At 41.3% G+C, this 21,521-nt stretch overlaps 1 protein-coding gene across 1 annotated transcript in view; it reads right to left on the minus strand.

The window, feature by feature from the left end:
- The window catches only part of plce1 (phospholipase C, epsilon 1), a 381,748-nt gene that overhangs the window by 85,274 nt on the left and 274,953 nt on the right, over positions 1 to 21,521 (minus strand). Inside the window, exons 5-8 of the mRNA XM_043712462.1 lie at positions 14,330 to 14,475; positions 11,640 to 11,898; positions 6,335 to 6,543; positions 125 to 806 (exon numbers count right to left, since the gene is read on the minus strand). Of these exons, the coding sequence (XP_043568397.1) occupies positions 125 to 806; positions 6,335 to 6,543; positions 11,640 to 11,898; positions 14,330 to 14,475 (1,296 nt within the window). The remainder of the gene's footprint in view (positions 1 to 124; positions 807 to 6,334; positions 6,544 to 11,639; positions 11,899 to 14,329; positions 14,476 to 21,521) is intronic.

A 21,521-nucleotide genomic window follows, 5' to 3' on the forward strand; every position in this document is an offset into this window, starting at 1 on the left:
GGTAAACAGGTTAACACCAACATTTTATGAACATACTAACTGTTCATTTTTGTCACCAATAGGAATGTCTATGCTGTTTGACATTGATGTAAAGGTTTGACGCACATGACACCCATACACGTACCTGATATAAGCTGACGTACTGCTTCCTCAACCACTGCAGTCTCTGATCAGGGAACTTCCTCATTTTACGCACAGCTGACATTAACTCTTGTAATCCATCGTGCACCATCTTAGCTGTGTACTTGGGAGCCACAAAGTGTAACAAACGGTTATCGGTTGTATGGACCCCATAGAGCAGCGTCACACAATTGTCCTCAAGTGTCATATGGCAAAGTTTATTCTGAATGCATACAGTATTCAGATCAATTCCTGTATGTCCCACATAGACAGCTTTCACTGCAGACATGTCCAAGAAACCTTCCACCAGTCCATTTAGAGCTATGTGCCCATACGGCTGAAATTTGCTGTTACACAGGTCCACACTGTTACCCAACACCAGGCTCTTGACCTTCGCACTGGCTGGGCTGGCTGTAGGCGGTTTTGACCAGGTTAAAGTACAGTTGTCAGGCTGCAGCTTGAGAAAACAGCGTGCCGAGAGGTGAGCCTCCTGGTCATAATGTATGACTGTGGCCCCTTGCAGTAGGAACTGATGGATGTCAGCTCTGATGGACAGCACATACCAAGGAATGAGTTCCGTCTCATGACAGAATGCTTTTTGCTGATCCTCTGACCCACTCAGATCCCACTCACTGGACTGCTCAAAGGAATCGCTTTCTGAGTCAGACAGATCTCCGACAATGAACCTGCACAATTAAGAAGAGACTTGAGAGTTGTACAGTGACATGTTTCCTCTTATTTCCATCTCACTAGTTCCTGCGGCTGGGAATGGAGTCAATGAACTGCAGACTTTAGGCACAAGCACCACTCCATGTCCTGTTAGCAGGAACCAAGCATACAGAACCAGGGATTATTCCATATTCATTTTTTCTGCAGCATACAGAGGCCACACAGGGTAGTTATTTAATAAACAACACTTGTAATTTCATAATTAGTTTACATAGAGATGCAGTCTAAACGTGCAATGGCATAATGAAGCAATGTTAAATATTTACTTGAGATCAGTCTAATTTGATTTGTTATTCAAGAAACTATTTTCTCTCAAGTAGTACAGTTGACAGGAAGCCACATTGAGCATCATCACAAGTGATAAGATGACTAAAAGTCAATTATTAGCCCTGAGCTACAATACCGTAGCCTTGAGCTACAGTTCTGCCACATTACGGCAAAGGTGTTAATACGTTGGAGAAGGTGCAGAAGTGATGAATGGGAATGGATCCAGGGATGAGAAATTTCAGTTATGAGGAAAGATTGATAACGTTAGGACTGTTTTCGTAGAAGAGAAGGCATTTATGAGGAAATCTGATGGAGGTTTTCAAAATCATGAGGGGACTGGATGGAGAAAGTAGGAAACTGTCCCCACATCTAAAAGGATCAAGAACCAGACAACCCAGATTTAAAGTGATTTGCAAAAGAAACAATTGCAAGGTGAGAAATTCGTTAACAGTGCGTGTATTTAAGGCATAGAATGTACCATCTGGAAATGTGATGGAGGCAGATTTAATTGAAATGTTGATTTAATTGAAATGGATGATTAGTTGGACAGAAATGGTGTGCAGTGATATGGGGAGAAAAGCTGGAGATTGACATGAGGTAATGATGCTTGTTTAAAGAGCCAGTGAGAACTTGATGGGCCAAGTGGCCTCCTCCTGTGTTGGATCACTTGTGTGATTCTCTGATCTCTCACTCAAAACAATATATAGGAACAAACAAGCTTCGTATTAAATGTCAGCTTCATGACTGTGCAGAATCAGTTGGTTAAGGTTGCCTGACAATATATTCAAACTGGCAAGTGTTAATCAAAACAAAATGTTAAGATAATATTTAATTCAATTTTGGACTAGCTTTTACTCTCACAGTCCACAGAATAATGATTTCTTTTTCTATATCATCCTACTGCAGCTCTGCAAATGTATTTGCAGAATTCGGACTCATTTTGGATATGCTAGGCCCAACCTAACACAGGATGTTTCTACTCGACCTCCCATCCCTTCAAGCGAGGACAACTGGGTAGGCAAACAGGCCAAAACTGGGGATTTCCAACCCCAGGCTCCCGCACTCCCAGCTTTAGATATTAGTGATGGGTTCAGGAGGATAATTATTCAGAAGAATGAGGTATAATAGCCTCTGGAGATTGTGGCCTTCCCTTTAGAGGTCCAGGTGTTATATACTTTTGAACATTACTCTTTACTCAGCACTTCACACCACAACCAAATAAATACAGCTAAAATTTCTAAGGGAATTCTCTGGGAGATTGACAAAGAATCTCTGGGTTTGATGTAACTTACATGGTTTCTTCGGTCAAATACCACCGCCAGTATATGATATGATCTGAGTATTGCTCTATATATTCACTCAGATAACATGTTACCACAAAGACTGGGTTGTTGTTGAGATAGATGTCTTGAAGCTTATTTAGAGCACTAACTATTTACATTATATGGTATAACAGACTTTACTGTGATAAATCTGGTTTCTGTGCTTAGTGACATTACTGTACATTACATACATGTAACAGATTGACTGAACACACTACCATGCTTCAATTGCACTTGAGAACCTGATTGAAGGTGAGGTGAGTACTTTTCTTCCAGAATGTCACATGTTAAGACGTCATGTAACTATCTTTGAGGCAGACTTCTTGTCTAAAATTTGGAATCTATGCATAGCAAAACAGCAAACACCCCTTTTTACCATCTCTCGTGGTTTCTCCCATCTGATACTGAAGCTACTGATAGAACTTAAGAAATAGGAGCAGGAATAGACAATTTAGCCCCTTGAGCCTGCACAAGAGAGCAGTAAGATCATAGCTGGCCTGATTACGTGCCTGAACTCCACCCTCCTATCAGTTCCTCACTTGGCAGCCAGCGATAGTTGGATTTCGGGAGGGAGGAGGCTGCCAATCAGGACCCAGTCAATGGTTCCCTGCACTGACTTGAAGACAGACTGTGAAGGGGGAGAACAAAATAATGGGCCTTCCCTGCTCTGGATTTTCTTCTTTGCTCTCCAGGAAGTCCTATCACCAATTACCAGTGTCAGGGACATTTTCCATGAAACTCAACAATGGTCCCACCTGAAAGTTGGGAATCAAAATGACGGTGGGGCAGGAGTGTGATGTAAATGAGGAGTTACAGATTCCACTGATATTTTAATTCCCTCTTTCCCTCCTTCCTCACTTTCATCAGGTGTAGTTTGGGTCCAACCAGCCCTCAGGTATGGAAACATCATAAAATCAAATGCCATGGCAAGAAGTCAAAGGAGCCTGAACAATGCCACTTCACACAAACGTGTTAGTTGGAATTGTTTGCTTGTGGACGAAAGCAGAAAGACAGAAGTTCAACTTACAACACTCGATTCGATTCTGAAGTTTTCTTCACTGGAGTTGGTGTGCTTCAGAAATAAAAGTATGGAAGAAGATAAGGTATAGAAAGAGAAGACCACTAGGATCTTGATGAAAGAACAGTCAGACAGACAGACAGCCAATGGAGGTAAATAAGTACTCGATGACGAGGCTCTCAAATGCCAAGTAGATGAAAAGCTTTCAGAATTAAAAGGAAACCTCTGAATCATATGGTATGTTTCGCTCTGGCCTCATTATTGGATGCCTGGATTCAATTTGTGTCCAGCTACAATTTGGCCAGATGTATTGCAAGACATGAAATAATGATTGTTTAGAATAGTTTAATATTAATAGCCTTGCAGGCCAATGCCTTCATTTTCAAAGCATTTATTTGTGATCTTATTGCTGGATCAAATAAATGTCTGCTTTATTGCATAATTCCCAGTCTGGTGTTTTTAAAAACTTTCTCCCTTCCTCTGTAAAGTAGCACAGATTTAAATTTATATCGAACCTTTTATGACCTTAGGACATCTCAAAGTGAGTTATAGCCAACAAAGTACTTTTGAAGCATAGTTACTGTAATCGTGTCAGAAATAGCTGCCAGCTAGCACGTGGCAACTTCCCACAACAACAAGGAGGCAACGATCAGAACATCTGCTTTTAACGGTGTGTGAGGGATAAATATTGCCCAGGGTTCTGAGGAGAACTTGCCCACCCTTCTTCAAAATAGTGACACAGAATCTTCTATGTTCCCCTGAAAAAGGTAGCCAGCGCTTCCATTTAAGATTCCACCTACTCATTAGTCCTAGCACTCAAGGTTCTTATTTTTCATTCACTTCTGGCACGGGCCTTCGTACCAAGTGACTTGGCCACAGCACGTTTATTAAATGTCAGCCATGTTGCTATGAGTCTGGAGTCAAATGTCAGCCAGACCAAGTGACTATGGCCAATGTTCTTCCTGAAAAGACATTAGAAAACTAGATGCATTTTACAACAATCAATGTTTGCTTTTAAATTTCACTAGATTCACCCCCATGACATCTAACTCCATGTCTCTATGTATTAGCCTGGACGTCAGGAGTAATGGTCCAGTGACATTGCCATTATGACACCACTTCCGCCAGATTAGTAACTCTCACTGGAGTGATCTCTCAATGTAATTTATGTGTGCAGGCCTTAGGAATGCAGTTTAAACACACAGATTCAGAGGCAAGATAGCTTCCTGCTGTGCCACAGCACAAGCTCTGCAATTGCAGGGGAACATGCTGTTATTTCTTACCAGAAACCCAAAACAAGCATCTCACAAAGCAATGATACTGCCTTGCGATTTAATAAATTAAAAACGTCCCTGTTATGTACAAATTTGGCTCAACCATCAAGCACTCAAGGTTGTGCTGGAATGGATGACCTTTATGAATGAGCTTGAAGCATTTCAGGTTCAATAGTTCAAAAGCTACATTTTATTCACCCATCAACTCGTCTTCTTCCCAAAAACTGTTTGAAGAAAACTTCAGTTTTAAAAAAAGGAAGGATGCAGGAAAGCTTAAATTTGCACTATGTTCAATATTCACAGTAATCAGATTCTCCTAATGCCCTTGGTAACTCTCTCATTTTAACACCAATGGTAACCATATTCTTGTAAACTCTGACTAATCTTGTTACTTTAAACACATTGCTGCCAGCTTATCAGTAATGGCAATTGGGAACATCCTGGGTTGCATGAATGTATATTTTATAATCTTGAGTTATAGAAGAACGATTTGGGACCAGAATGCTGTTGGCTCAAGCTCGGGTGTTTGTACATAGAGTTGCCTCATGTAGTTGTCGCATTGCCACATTAAAGTACTCTTGCCTCTAAAGGTTGTTGGTTCAAGTCCAACTTAGAGTCTTGTGTCCAAAATCAAAGCTGCCACTTCAGTGACGCAGAGAAGATACTGGAATGACAGAGACACCATTCATTTGAATTTATTAAAGTCCCAAAGAGTGAATGACTTAAATATCAATTTACCCCGGAACAAATTGTAATACAATGTGTTGGCTTATACATTGAACAGGCTAATCAAGAGCTTAAAAGATACCCATGAATTGCTTACTATCCCCAACTCTGCAATAGCACAGAAATAGGCATCTTTTCCAATTTAACCAAGCAACCTCTGTTGACCCCTGTCCTATAAACAGCCCAAATGAAAATCCTCCAGAAATTTATCAATCAAATGTGTAGACACAAGGCCTACTCATGGCCTGTTGCATATCCCTTGTAGGTTACTCAGTAGAAATGGTTTCTAGTTTACTACAGTCTTGTAAAAGCCAATGAGAAGTAGCAAGATTAAAAAGTTAAACTATTTCTGATTGCCCAATTAATCAGGTTGGCACAAAATACAGGTGGACCCAACTCCCTTTAAAAGGAAAATATACTAATTCCAGCCCATTCACAAAGTTTTTACCTGTACCTCATTCCAGTGAAGTAAAACTGTTCAAAATTAATTTACAATAATATACACATAACATTAACCCTAACAATAACACGTCCCTAAGCCCAAACCCAAAGATCATTTCTTGAAGCCGAACTCTCGAAGGTTCTACCTGGCTGTGTAAGGCTCCCTGAAGAGGAGTAACAGCAGTAATAGCAGGAGTGTTGGCAAAGTGGGAGGTGTTGGGAAAATCCTTCAGTTCCCTTTGTGAGGTTCAACAGCCAGTGGAAATATACTCAGCAAATGAGACACCACTGTTCAAAGTGGTGCGATGAGCTATATCAAACATCTGTTTGTTGTTAACAGAGAGAGTTGCTTGTTCTAGTTATCTTATTGAGCGGTCTCCACATGAGAACTTTACACATTGTAGTGAACATCATTGGGAAGCCATTCTATTACTTACTGATATTTACTCCTGTCTTTGAATGAGTTCTTTCGTGAAGTGCAACTTTCACTGGCGCCTTCTTCACCTTCCTCACACTCCAGGCTTCTGTTACAGCTTCGAATGGTCTGGAGAATGTTGTTTACCGTGAATTCTTTCTCACTGTTGTTTAGGCCATCTTTCCCAATCCGTTGAAAGAAATGGTCCTGACCATTGTAGTCTGCAACAAACTGGGAACATTCTCTCAGTGTTAGCAATCTCCCTACAACACAGATTAAATTGGAGTCTTATGAAACAGCTTCACACAGTTAGGGATGGAAACAGTTAGCCACTTTACATTCTATGCTTCACATGGAATATAATAAATTCACTACTGTGTGCAGTGGAATCTACACAAACCGTAAGAAAGTTACAGGTTACAAATCATATACAGGCTGAACTGGTCTGAACTGTTTCTAATCCCCACATGTAAGGAATAAAAAGACACGGGAAACAGAATTTAGTCCACCATTGCAATAATATTTTTGCTGTTGTTTCTCCTGGAAACCTGGGTTGAATTTTGAGGAGCTGGCAGATGTGGGTTAGATGATGGGTGAGCTTGCCAAACCGGTGCTGCTGTAAACATGCCAGCTACCTGATCCACAGCTGCCCCCATAGAAATGTACTGAATGTGGCTCCTTAGAGAGGGTGGCTACCTGCCCAGGCTGGCATTGCAGAGGGCTGTAAATTGAGAATTTACCAGAGGAGGACAAGACCGACCCCGCACAAGCTCCTGGCCCATGCAGATGATGTCACTGGTGCCCACAGGGAAGAGGGTCAGGCACTGACAGATACACCCACACTGAGGAAGCATTGAGCAGTTCACCTAACCTGCTGTTCTGGAAGCATGATTGTGACTGCAGACAGAGAAAAAAAGTCTTACTGAAGATCTCAGAAAGGTGCACGAACAGTTTGGCAGCTGAGGTCTCAAGAGACTGAGAAGCTCACTGGTACTGGGCCATTGACTTTGAGATGGGTCGGAGCAAAGGGGAGGAGTGGTGACCCAGGACATTCTGATCCAGAAACACATCTCCTGAGTCTGGCAGAGCCACCAATGAAAGACTCAAAATCAGACTGCCGGTTTATACACAGCAGTCCCTCTCCAGACCAAGGACAAGGCCCAGTTCTCACAGGGGTTAGCACTCATAAATCACTAAGGGATCTGGGCACATAGCCAGATGACACTTTCAAACCCCACACACAGCCAAGACATTGTGAATAAATCCCCACCTCCCAAACTGAGTAACATGACAAATACAACGTTTCAAATACAGCCATCTTACTTAAATTCAAATGCATCAATGTAAGGAAAGCTTCACAATGTGCAGCCACGTGAACCTCATTCTAATTAGATTACATTACAGTGTGGAAACAGGCCAAGACATTGTGAATAAATCCCCACCTCCCAAACTGAGTAACATGACAAATACAACGTTTCAAATACAGCCATCTTACTTAAATTCAAATGCATTAATGTAAGGAAAGCTTCACAATGTGCAGCCACGCGAACCTCTTTCTAATTAGATTACATTACAGTGTGGAAACAGGCCCTTCGGCCCAACAAGTCCACACCGACCCGCCAAAGCGCAACCCACCCATACCCCTACATTTACCCCTTACCTAACACTACGGGCAATTTAGCATGGCCAATTCACCTGACCTGCACATCTTTGGACTGTGGGAGGAAACCGGAGCACCCAGAGGAAACCCACGCAGACACGGGGAGAACGCGCAAACTCCACACAGTCATTCACCTGAGGCGGGAAATGAACCCGGGTCTCTGGCGCTGTGAAGCAGCAGTGCTAACCACTATGCCACCGTGCCACCCACGAATTCTAACATCAACTCTCTGCTCTCCTGCAAGAACACTTACATGATGCTTCCCTATGTCTATGATGTGCTGGTTGCCTGGTCAACAGGGTATCCTGGCAACTGAGATAACCATGGCATTTTCATTTTGGATATCAGGGTACATAATAGCTCCATGGCCGGCTGAACCAGCTGCATATGAGTCAGGACAGCCTCATTCAGAAGACTTTGAGAATTATCATGTCTTATTCAACCAACATGAGATTTGACCACACAAATGTCATGAAGTGCGGATTCTGTATTCCATTGACACTAGGTCATTATAAACATGATGGAGAATTAAGGTTAAACAAATAATTATTTACAGTATTTACATGGAATAAAGCTTGTGGATTATGCTGGAATTCTTTGTCTGTTTACTCCTTATTCTCATGCAGACTCCTTTCCCCAAAGATGTTTTTCCAGAGAGACCATATTTGACTCTTCCAGCTTCCCTCCCGACTGTCGCCACCTGCTGTTGAAAGCTCTGAGCAGTCACTACAGCTCTCCTGCTTAGTGCTATCCATCACTATTGCCACTTGCTGTAGGAGGTTCCATTACACTCAAAGGGGCAAAAGGAGTGGTTCCAGATGTTGAGGCTCCATCGGGCAATGCACCATCTACACCACCTCATTCTGCCTCCATCCTCTCATACAATCTGCAGATTTATATTTAGCGAGTGAGAGCACACCAATTTGCCCATGCTTCATCATCCACCTCCATCCATGCACCCCAATGCATCATACAATCTGTGCTGTTCCTGCATCTTGTCAGCATACTGTTGTATTTGAATGGAGGAGCTAACATGTTTACATGTTTGACACATTGCAATGCCCACATCGTGAATGGATTCCTCCATTTTCAACGGGAATGCAATGTCTCAGGAATCTTGGATGATGACCACGTCTTCTTGTTGTCCCACTGATACCTGCTGGACACATGATCCCCAGGGGTCACCATCCTCCAACTGGGTGAACATGACTGGAGCTGTCCGATGGAGACTGCACACTGTAGCCTCTGGCTTCACCACCTACTCCTGCTCACATTGTGCCACTCCTTTGAAGATTGAATGAGGAGCCATCATGCTGCATGTACTTGCACCAGTGGAGAACGTGATTCAAGCCTAGGACAATGGTTCCTCAGCTGCAAGTCAACCTCAGAGGCAGCAACAGTCTCAACAGTCAGTTGCTATTAAACCTTCAGTATCATCAATAGGAGAGAAAATATCAGTTATAAGACCTCCCTAATTTCAGCAGTTGTGGCAACCACTGGAAATGACTTCCGAAAGGCGAACCCCAACCCATGAGGAATCCAATAAACATTTGCCCTCTCTCAGTCTTACAGCAATCTCACTATCGCCAACCAGTGCTACCATCTTCCCAATGTTGCCCGCTATTCCCACCAGGAGCATCAAGATTGCCAAGTCAGTTCCTTCAACACCCAGTTAGTTCCTCTCTCAGACATTGGGTGCATGCTTCTCCTGCAAATGTGAAGATGGAAAGGTCAGTTCCCAATTTCCCATCTTGATCCACTACCACAATGGATGCTCCGGTCACTGCATTTCCCCAAGGATTATTTACTATGCTCCCAAGCTGACATAGTTTCATTTTTTTCTCTCCTGAACAATGACCTCCTTACCGTGTTGTGATGAAAACACCTCATACTCTTATTTCTTGGAGAATAACTTTTGAAGAAATATGGAAAAACTGATTTATTTCAGGTTTTGTGTAAATACCCAGATGGTTTCTTTAAAATAGATTATTGAAAAGATTACTATGGACTTTGGTAACATTTTAACAAGTTGTCTTGAGAATCACATGACCGGTGGTAAAAGCTTGCTTTGCTGTAGATCTCTACTGACTCCCTTGGACAGTGACTGGTTTCTGTTGTTATGTGGTCTTCAGGTGGGACACAAGAGGACTGTGACTGAATGTGCAAGTGCAGGTGTATGAGAGGGTCAGAGCATGTAAGTGTGTGAGAGGGTGTGAAAGAGTCTGAGAGAGTGCAAGTGAGTGAGAATGAGGGAATTCAAGTGAGAGAGGAAGTTTAAGATAATGGTCGTCTGTCTGTCTCTCTCTCTTTTGATGTTATTTAGAGGAATAAGCATTTATATTTCTATATTACCAATTGCGTATGCTCACTAATGATTATAATTGCATGGAATAAAATTTTGTTTTAATAATAAATCATTTGTGGTTAAGACAATTGGTTGATAGATATTTTTGTTTGGCACGTGATACAGGTAAGGCATCTTGGTAACTGGAAAAACTATTTTTACTTGATGTTGTGGTAACTTGACCATGAGATAATGGGACAGTGCACTCCTGCCTCAGTTGTAAGAATTTCTATTCACTGCCTACCTTAAGGTGTTCTGCTGAGAAGCTGTATCATCTCTATAACATATCCATGGCTGGCAGCTTCATACTCACCTCAACAGAAGGGAGACGGCTACTGCAGCACTTCCTGCACTGGGTCCAAATGATTCTCATCATACTGTGCTCTCGGGGTCTCTTTGGCCAGTTCCAGCCCAGTCCCCTTAGTGTGCTGGACAAACATTCTCCTAATGATCTCTGGAAACAATATGGTTTGTGAGGGTGAGGCTGCCTCTACCATCGCCTTCAAGGAACAGCAGTGAATCTTGGGTCTGCGGTGCTTTGATCAATGAATCTCCCTAGCTGGTTGAACGTTGAAACCAGATCCAACCCTGTAAATGGGGCCCACTACTTCCATCTACTGCCTCCAGCTTGTGCCCACTGCCCATCATGGGGCTGCTGCCGTAGAGGTGGCCCACTAAGAGATCACGTCCTGAAAAATGCTAATGTTTTCCACATGCCAGCCTCAAATAGACATAGTCCTCATGCTGCAACAGTGCAGAGATCAGGAAAATACAGTCTCCAACATCTGCTAACACCCAAAAAGACTGGGTTAATATACTTTGTGGCTCTGATGTTTTAATTTTTTCAGCAAGTGAAGGTGCAGTAAAACTTCTCAGCCGTTAAACAAACCAAGAAATGATTCTTTTTATATATGGAACCTCACTTGCAAAAGTGGCATAGTCAAAAACTAGAACAAAGCACACATCCCTTTTGTATTTTATTCATTACCAATCTCATCATTTTAACTTTGAATTTATAGTCACTGTTGGCTACTTTTGGAAGGAAAATGAAATAAGCAACAGAAGATTTATGAGCAATTCTTTTCTCGACAGATTTAAACTACTTAGGAGGAAGTGAGGACTGCAGATGCTGGCGATCTCAGAGTAGAGAGTGTGGTGCTGGAAAAGCACATCAGGTCACGCAGCATCCAAGGAGCAGGAGAGTCGACGTTTCAAACATAAGCTCTTCATTTAAATTACTTGCTCGGCAAATCTTGCAATTAGACAAGGAAGTTGTCCGACACACAATGTTTGTTTTCCATGGTCAATACACGCAATGCTTACCTCGATGGCATCTTCCTGAGAATCACAGCGCGACTGGAACTTCATTAAGGTGGCTGCACCATCCAGAACATCACAAAGCTCCTTCAGAAACACTCCACAGAAGGGGACCACTTTACAGCCCGGGATGTTCAGAGCACGGTTGACTACTTTTCGGTATTCAGACGATAATTCATGCTGTGCCATAGCATCTTTCAGGCTTCTCATAGTTTCAATATCTGATTGGTCCATAAATTGCCACATCTTCAGAACCTTTCTAGACCTGGGAAGGAAAGACACCCAAACTATATCAATGATCTCACACCCGTAAATGCAAGCGACAATAGGGATTAAAACTTCATTCCTTTGGAACATTTTTGCTACAACTCGGAATTAATGCTGGAAGCAGAAAGTAAGAATTAACATTATTGCCAAGAATAGCTAACTGTATGATTCACATGACTTAGAAGTATAAGTTTTAGGTTGACGACTCAAATTTTTAATGTGGCTTAAATGAAAACACCTGGTTTGAGAAACTGGCATACAAACCTCACATAATTGGAAATGAAAGGGTGGTCTTTGTTTGTTTAATAAGGTCATAGTGGGACATAATGGAAGGTAATTAACCTCTCTGTGCCTTTTGCTGGAGGTGGGAGATCTGAGGCTGTCTCTACTAAAAGGTTTAAATTGGCAATAGTTTCTCAAAAGAAAGTGTGGTTTATAATTAAGTTGAACTGCTTTCTGAAACATTCCAGAAGTATCACATTATGATGGGGTTAAATTGCAAGGATGCTGTTTTTGGTTTCGAGTTTCGTCTAAGTGATTTTCTTCCTAGGGGTGGTTCTGATTTGGAGTCACTGATCAAGAATACAGTAAGATTCATGCTTGAGCTGAGCATTATTGGAGGTGCTTAGAGAGAATTGGATTGATTGCCTAGTGTGATGCTAGTGGAAGGATTCCAAGAGATCCCATCGCTCGGAAAACAGCGGGAAGACTAAGGGGAATCAAAGACAATTCTTGAGAGCTTTAGTCCAAGGAGAAATGAAGGGACCCTCAAATCCAGGAACATATAGAGGGGGCCTTGTGGTGGGAATAAAAGTAAAATGAGAGTGCGTTTGAGATCTTTTGAATTTAAAGTATAAGTGTTTACGAAATATAAGATTGTAGTATTTTGTTTTGTTTAATATTGTTGCCGCAAGATTTCACATTTCAATCAGTTAGTAACTGGGACTTTGAACTGACTTTAAAATGTTATTGGTTTGTACCAAGACTTTAGCAGTATGTCTCAGAGTTAAATTTTGCATTCAATAAATAAGCATTTACATTGTCAGCTTTGTTTCAACTTAAAGAATGAGAAAACTATAGATGTCCTCTGAAAAATCCAATTATATTTTCCATAATAGAACATTACTTGAGAAAAAAAATCAATGATATTAGACACAAGATTGTATGAGCTCGGGGTTGAGATGGCCATGATCTTTGACTAGAGAAGTGTGGGGCCTGAGTGATAAAGATAGATATTTGTGTAAGAATACTTTATCACTGTCACTAAACTAATTGTGATACCGGATATACTATGATTGATTGCCTCACTGGAGTGAAATGGGCCTTTGATTATTGCAAATTTTGCACTATTGCCACTCAGCACCTCACTTTACACGCTTCTAGACTTCCTTTAACTACAGAATTATCATCACTTATTTTCCTTTAGTGCCAATGACGAACATAGCTACCATCAGGAAAATGTTTCATGTTGAGCCAGTTCTCAGGCCCAGCTTTGGAAGTTTGAGACCATTATATGTCTGGATCATGAGGCCCAATGTTCAAAATTGGACCAGGCTTCTGGTCTCATGAAATGTAAGTTGATTAGCAGATAATTGACCTTTTTTGTTTTACATATTAGGTTCGATTAGATTCCCTACAGTGTGGAAACAGGCCCCTGGCCTAACAAGCCCACACCGACCCTCCGAAGAGCAACCCATCCAGACTCATTTCCCCCTGATCTAAGGCACCTAACGCTATGGGCAATTTAGCATGGCCAATCCACCTGGCCTGCACACCTTTTGGACTGTGGGAGGAAACCCGAGCATCCGGAGGAAACTCACACAGACACGGGGAGAACGTGCAAACTCCACACAGACAGTCACCCGAGGATATTCAAGCAGTTTAACTTTTGAATCATTTACCTAAAAGCCCCCTGCAGATTGTAAGCAGATATCCTTTCTGCCTGATGTGCATATGCAATGCCCTGCCCCTCTCAGCCCTTATCTTTTCAGTCTCCTATACCATTATGGTGGTTCTACCAAAGAGGATGCAACCACACAATAACCATGACATTGGTAAAGCGACTGCTAAAGCAAGGGGAAAGTTACTGGATTCAGAATGCAAGCATTGTGCAGAGGAAATAGAGAAAATTCCTTCCTGCACAATATACAGCATTTGGATTGATGATAAACGTTTTGGCCTCTCAATCCACCATCACACAAAACTGCTCCTTTTAATGCAAACATTTGGAGTAATCTATTAATTCTCCTAAATTCTTCTTTCAACTCCTGTCAAACAACTGGAGCTGATTTTACCTAATTTATCTAAAAGCAATGTTTGAGCAAGTGCCAAAGCCAACTCATGATCAAAGTGGCCTGTATAAAATATGGAAAAATGCATTCTGATCTTAACTTTGAAGCTACTTCAGTGGAGGAATGAATCAACAATACCTGAGGCCTGCCAGGAATTCCATCACTGCATTGTAATTACCCATGTTCCAGCAACACTTGGCCACATGAACCAAGTACGAGAACACTTCTCTCTTCTCTTCCATGGAGCCGGCAGTCAGGATCAACCACGTCACCCAGGAACTCACCTGAAACATGATGGGTTTACTTTTAGTGAAGCTGTTCCATTCATTATCATGTCTACCGATGGTATCATATTGCTACAGTATTGTCTGCAGGAACACACATTTTTAAATCTGTGTATTGTTCTGGATCACAGACACAATTCAATTGGCAACATCAATCCTCCTCATCATTTAGAAACTGATCCAGTCAGAGAGGGCAACGGTGGGACTGGGGAATAGATGCTTTGCATTTAGGACACTTGTGGTGAGCAGGTTTGTAAGTAGCAATGTAAAACGAACAACAAAACTGACTAGTCCCTGTCTTCTAGGCGAAAGTGAGGACTGCAGATGCTGGAGATCAGAGTCGGGAGTGTGGTGCTGGAAAGGCACGGCAGGTCATGCAGCATCCGAGGAGCAGGAGAGTCGACGTTTCGGGCAAAAGCCCTTCATCAGCCTTTGCCCGAAACCTTGATTCTCCTGCCCGTTGGATGCTGCCTGACCTGCTGTGCTTTTCCAGCACCACACTCTTGACTGTAGTCCCTGTCCTCAACAGCTCTGTAAGAACAGCCCTCATCCTCTCAATCCCATCAGTTCCCATTTGAGTTTGCCAGTTCAATGCTGTATCATTAAGAGTCCCTGCTGAGTGGAAATTGTGGTAATACTATGCAGCCCTTCCCGTTGACAATATGTAGCAAGAGGAGTTTTCTTTTAGTGGGTGAGGTCAAATTATAACCCTGTTCCACCAGTCTAAACGATTATACTGCCAATTACCCTCCTGTCTGAAATATAGTGTGCAAATAATAATTATTACTGGAAATTAGTGACAATATTATCTGATTTTATGTGGCATTTACAGGTTCAATCCTTAAAAACAATTTCTGAACACATTGGGTCTTTATGATAGTCCTAAAGTCATATGATAATTTTTACTGATACCAGCTCTACTGTTCCAGATTTTATTAAATAAATGGAACTCAAATTCCCAAACCGTCATGTTAGGATTTGAACTCATCCATTCTGTGTTGTTAGTCCAAGCTTCTGCAATATCCTTACAGTTAGTGTGCGGAGCTTGTAGCTATCATTACACCATGTCCAACCCATTTGTTTTCCATTATACCTTCCTCAAACAGCTGCTTCATAAGTGACTGCCTCAGAAAGTCTGATTCTTCAGATTGTTACATTGAAGCATTGTTGAAATGAGACACATTTCGCCAAAGCTTTTTGTCTTGCACTCACCAGGGCAATTCACACAAAATACCAATTCAAAAGAAAAGCAACATTCATATTGTTCAACAAGAGAGAGCACTCATTGGTTGAGAGAAGTGTTGAAGTGGAGAAGGCACCCACGTGGAGAATGCCAATTAATAGTTAACTGTTCAGCATTGTTTAAATCAGGTAGGTTGACTCTAATTGGGCAGGACATTGCACTGCAAAATGAACTAAGGAAGGCTATTGCCTATTTTGTTGGGTTGAACACATGCCAAGAAAAAGGTCTTGTATATGAATAATTAGCTCCCAGTCCACATAAGTACACTGCACTACAAGTTCAACTGACAATCCTAAATTGTCAGAATTATTCAGCAAATGTTGTCCAATTGCAGAATCACATCTAACACATTTGGATACAATGTTGCAAGTTTTGAAAGCAAAGGTTGATTGGCCGTGGTCTGTATATTTGCTTGTTGTGAATAGTCATAGAGATGTATGGCACGGGACCAGTCCCTTCATTCCATCTCGTCCATGCTGACCAGAGATCCTAACCTAACCTAATCCCATTTGCCAGCATTTGGCCCATATCCCTCTAAACCCTTCCTATTCGTATACCCATCCAGAGATTTTTTACATGATGTAATTGTAACAGCCTCCACCACTTCCCCTGGAAGCTCACTCCGAACACGCACCACCCTCTGCGTGAAACGGTTGCCCCTTCGGTCCCTTTTAAATCTTTTCCCTCTTAAACTTAAAACTCTGCCTCTAGTTTTGGACCCCACTATCCTGGGGAAAAGACCTTGGCTATTCACCTATTTGTATGTCCCTCATGATTTTATAAACCTCTATAAGGTCACCCCTCAGACTCCGACACTCCAAGGAAAATATCCCCAGCCTATTCAGTCTCTCCCTATTACTAAAACTAATAGTTGAAGGGATATGCTGTTTGACAAAATCCCTGAGTCTTTGAGATATACAGCCCACATACCTGGCACTGTAATTCATTTCGCTGGGCAATGCCTTGACTAATCAGAGTTAACTTAACCAGTTTAAAATTTAGACAAAGTCTGGCAATTAACTGTCAATCAGCAATAATGGATACATTCTCCACAGACATACCTCAACCAGTTAGAGACAACTTGTTAGCCAATCAGCACTCTCTTCTCATGCAGCATGAATGATGGCTTTCCACTTGAATTGATATTCTTACAAATTGTCCTGATGAGTACATGACAAAATCTTCATCAAAATCTGTCTTTTATCAGCAATGCTCAAATTTTGTCCAACCAAATAACTATTTTTATACAGGAAAGTAAATTATTTACCAGCTTGGTTTGCACAGCATTCGCGCACAAGTATACCTAAGTTAGACAATGACTCATATTTCCCTGTCTTTATTGATTAAGTGTGAGAGGCCAGTTATATTGTAACACATAACTTCCTTCTGTTTTATACGTACAAACACACTATACTGTCCAACCATCTGGTTAACAGTGCTCAAAAATCCTCAGTTACATTAACAATCACAGGTTGAAGCCCCACACCAGAGCCAAAAGTGCAAAATTGAATTGAATTTATTGTCACGTGTACCGAGGCACAGTGAAAAGCATTGTCTTGCGAGTAATTCAGGCAGATCATATAGTTAAGTAGTATAGATAAGTAAATAATAGGTAAACAGCAGCAAAAACAAAAACAAAAAGACAGTAAGATGCTAAAGTCAGCACGTTTTGGGTGAGACAATACATGGAGAGCCTCAACAGTGAAGATTGGGATCAAACAGACTATAAGAAATAGGAAACGTAGTAGGCCTTTTGGCCCCTCAATGGGGTCAGGGCAGATCTGATAATTCTCACATACACTCTCCAGTCCTTCCCCTCCACCCCCTGCTTCACTCCCTCATCAACTTTAATTCCCCTACCAATCAAGAAACTATCTCAGCCTTAAACATACACTGCCCCCACAGCTCTCTGTGGCAAAGTGTTCTGATGACACTCAGCTGTCTGAGAGAAGAATGGAACTTTTCTAAATTAGTGCACAGACCTCTCCTAGTTCTGCAGTCAATATTTCAAACCCCCGTCCATCTAAAATTAGAAAAAATAGATTCTGAACATTTTTTTCCCCCATTGTTGCTCATGGACTTTAATGTTTGCAAATTGTCTGACCTGTTACTTTGACAACATCATTAGACTTCAAATAGTTTAACTGTATTGAAGTACTTGCTAAAGCCCTGAAAATGTGAAAGCCACTTTTTAATTGCAAGTTCTCTCGATCTTCCTCCTGATCATCAATGGCACTAACATCATGGAGTCCTCCACCATTAAAGAAGACCTGGGGTCACCAGTGATCTGAAGCTAAATAAACCAGGTCCTTTCAGTATGGACCACTATTCCTACAATTTGGTAGAGTTGAAATGCTGTGATTCCCTGCCTCAGGGCAGCATGGTAGCATGATCACAGAAGTACATGCTCAAGAAGGTCAACTCCAGATGCTGAAAAAATAGTGGCTTTGCTAAGTTCACCAGATAAGAAACAAATAAAATATATTTACTTCTAATCTGCGACATTGGGCGAGGTGACACTTGAAATTTTTCCTTCAGTCCACCTCACAAAGTACAGCTGTGAAGTGGGGAAAGATACTCATTGTTCTTCAATCCTTATGGCATAATACCTTTGCATAAATGACTTTTAAGAATTTAAGTTGACATTTTCCCCTAGTTTTTCCGATAGTCCATTTTTGCAAGGGTAGAAGTCATTAGTGTGATGCTAAGTGTGGGTATACCGGTTAATCGTTCTAGTTATATGACTGGTGATTCTATTTGTGAATATATTTTTTGCTAAAATTAGTCAAGTCAGAAGTATCTCATTTTTGGTGTTGTTTTCAGAATGAGAGAACTAAACAAGATTACACAAACAAACTAATCTGAAACATTCCTCTATATCTTGGATGCCAACATAGTTATTTTTAATTTTATATTTTTAATTTTAATTTTTGAAGAAGCAAATCACCTGCCTATTGTAGAATCTGTCAAATTTGTGTTGTCTTGGGAGGGGGGGGGGTTTAATGAGTTGAAAATGAGGCAGGTTCTACCGTGGACCGATGTGTCACTGTGTCAGATTATCACCCCAAAAAAAAGTTCAAAATTGACCCTAACCCAGGGACTTGGACAGTGCCAAATGCACACAATCTGAGCTTTAATGAATTGGTTTACTTCCTGCACCTGAAAACTTGGTTTATTGCCCAGAGAATAGGCTAGCACTCCCAAATGGAACAGAGGCTAGTGTCAGTAAGAACAAATACATTTCACACAAGGAGCATTCGGAGTGGAATTCAGCTTTTGCAATCTGGATGGTAGCAGATCATGCAGCTCTAATCCACCTTCCATGGTTTACCTTTCCAGTCAATTTTACTCCTAATCCGCATTATGTTCCTTTTGTTGTGGGTGCTGAGTGGGGATCTTTCCGTAACAGTGCTCTTCCTAACAATCCATTTGACTAGAAGGGTCAACAATGTCTGTTGATAAGCATGGATATCCATTTGTCTTGATTTTTAAATAGGTTGTAGAACATGAATGGTTTTATAAAGAAGAGCGAAGAAAGGTACCTTTCATATCCTCAGGCACTTCACAGCCAATTCATCACTTCTGAATTGCAGACCCAATTCTGAGGCAAACCCAATAACCAATCTGCACACAACAAGATCCCACAAACAGCTAATAAATTAATGACCAAAGAGACTGTTATTGGCAGTGTTTATTGAGGAAGAATATGTTGATCAGGACATTTGGAGAATTTGCTGCTTTCACTCAAATAAAAGGCATTATAGAATCTTTTACAATCAGACAAAAGGAAATGCTGTAATGTCTCATTCAAAAGATGTTACATCCACAATGCTGCAGATGCAGCACTGTACTGCAATGTCAGCCTCAGTTATGTGTTTAAGACTGGAGAGGGACTTGAACCTATGACTTTGTGGTTCAAAGTTAAGAATGTTGCCAAGGAGTAGGTCCCTGAACCTACGAAGTGCATTCATAAGAAAGAGATAAAATAAGTGCTTTGTGAAAGTTTATGTCTGGTCTGACAGCCAGGTTCAATGTGGAAAGCACTCAGGCTCATTTTCCACTGTCTAAAAACCTATTTTTCCCAATTCCCAATGCATTAAGTGGGGGAAAAAGGAGTGCAAAACTGTAAAGCCAGCTTCCCTCACCCTCAACCCTCCAATCGATAAATGCTTCCATGTGGCTGTCCAGTTTGGAAGGAAGGTTCCCACCTAAAACAGACAGGAGAACTCACATTCCTGTGTTGTGATTCAGGTCTCACATAATGAAGAATTTTCCTGAGTGGACACCAATCCAAAACCTCACCAATTAAATCAAGCACTAAAGGGTTATTATAGTAAGATCAGAACTGCACTTTATGGAATGAATATTATGAAACTTTATTGAACATAAGACTATACAAGGAACTGTAAGTGTATCTTCTGGAAGCCAACAGATTCATGCTCTAGTTCCTTCCACATATGACAGTCGCTGTTCTTATGGTAAAGGTATAATTAACCCCTTACTTCACATCTCCACACCCCCCCCCCCCCCCCATTCCCCCAGTTCTATTATTAAACTATTTGCATTTTGTCATGAACACTTAACTCTTCACTTCCGCCTCGCCTCCCACTACAAGTTTCTTTTACTTGAAGCATGAGTCTCCAATGGTGTTCTCAGTTGAAACAAAGATCTTTCTTCTCGCGCTCTCCAGAGTTCTTCTCAAAACCTGCACTCATCACTCACTGATTGTAGTAAAACATTTTTGTCAGCTAATCTTGGAGCTTTGAATATTTCTGTGAAGGGGAAAGATTTTCCTCTATCAATGTATCATTTGTTAAGTCAATTGCATGAGAATATTGACTGCACAGAATTTTTCTAAGCTTCCTGAGAGCTTTCCCTTGTCATCCTCCGATACTTAATAGTTAAGTCAGCAGTCTCTTTGAATTAGCTATGCTGTTCCAACTCTGTTGATCTGTTCAAGCTCCTTTGATTGCTTGAATTTAAGCCTAACCGAGGTGCTTTACTTCTCGAGAAGCCCTACGGTTTAGCTATGTTTCTCTATGCTTATAAAAGCCTTAAATGCATCTATAGATTAGTGATTAGTCAGAATCAATGGACTGACCCCAGTGACCTTTCTGGTAAGAAGTCTGCTCTGATTGTGAAAGTCTGGTGAACTACACTGCTGGTGGTAATGTGAAGTCTTCTTTAGACTGTAAATAAATCTGATAGGACTTCATCTTGTACCCCTACTACAATACAATATCAGCACCAGGTTCCATTTGACAATTGTCCACAATGCCACATAAATTGTTTTAAAAGAATCAATAGTTTCTTGGCCTTTGAGTGCACCGATTCAACTTTGCCTCGTCTACAGTTGGGTTTTGCCTGAAACTGAAATAGGTATGGGGTCTTTAATTACATTGTTAAATGCTGTAGTTTTATGTGCTATGCCCTGTAAGCACCACTACCAATTGCAATTGTAGAACAATACGCTGACCTGATCTTTGAGCAGCCTGAAGCAGACAGTACCTGCAAGCCATCATTACCATTGTACCCAATACATGGTCTGGTCAGGCCCCTCCACATTCTCCAAAAGGTCTGGGAAAGGCATGGCAATCCCACCCTCAGTGTTTCTGTTATATGGTTAAGGCGACAGATATACTTCCCTTCTTTGCTTTTGTTAAGCATTGTGAGCATTTAATCTGTTGTAAAATAGCAGTAAAACTTTCTGATTTACACTCCCCACACTCTTTGTTCCCTTTAGCTCTAAGAAATTTACTATCCCCTTCTTGAAAACATTTAATATCGTGGCTTCAACCACTTT

This window comes from Chiloscyllium plagiosum, chromosome 22, assembly GCF_004010195.1.
Source record: "Chiloscyllium plagiosum isolate BGI_BamShark_2017 chromosome 22, ASM401019v2, whole genome shotgun sequence".
Taxonomy (NCBI): Eukaryota; Metazoa; Chordata; class Chondrichthyes; order Orectolobiformes; family Hemiscylliidae; genus Chiloscyllium; species Chiloscyllium plagiosum.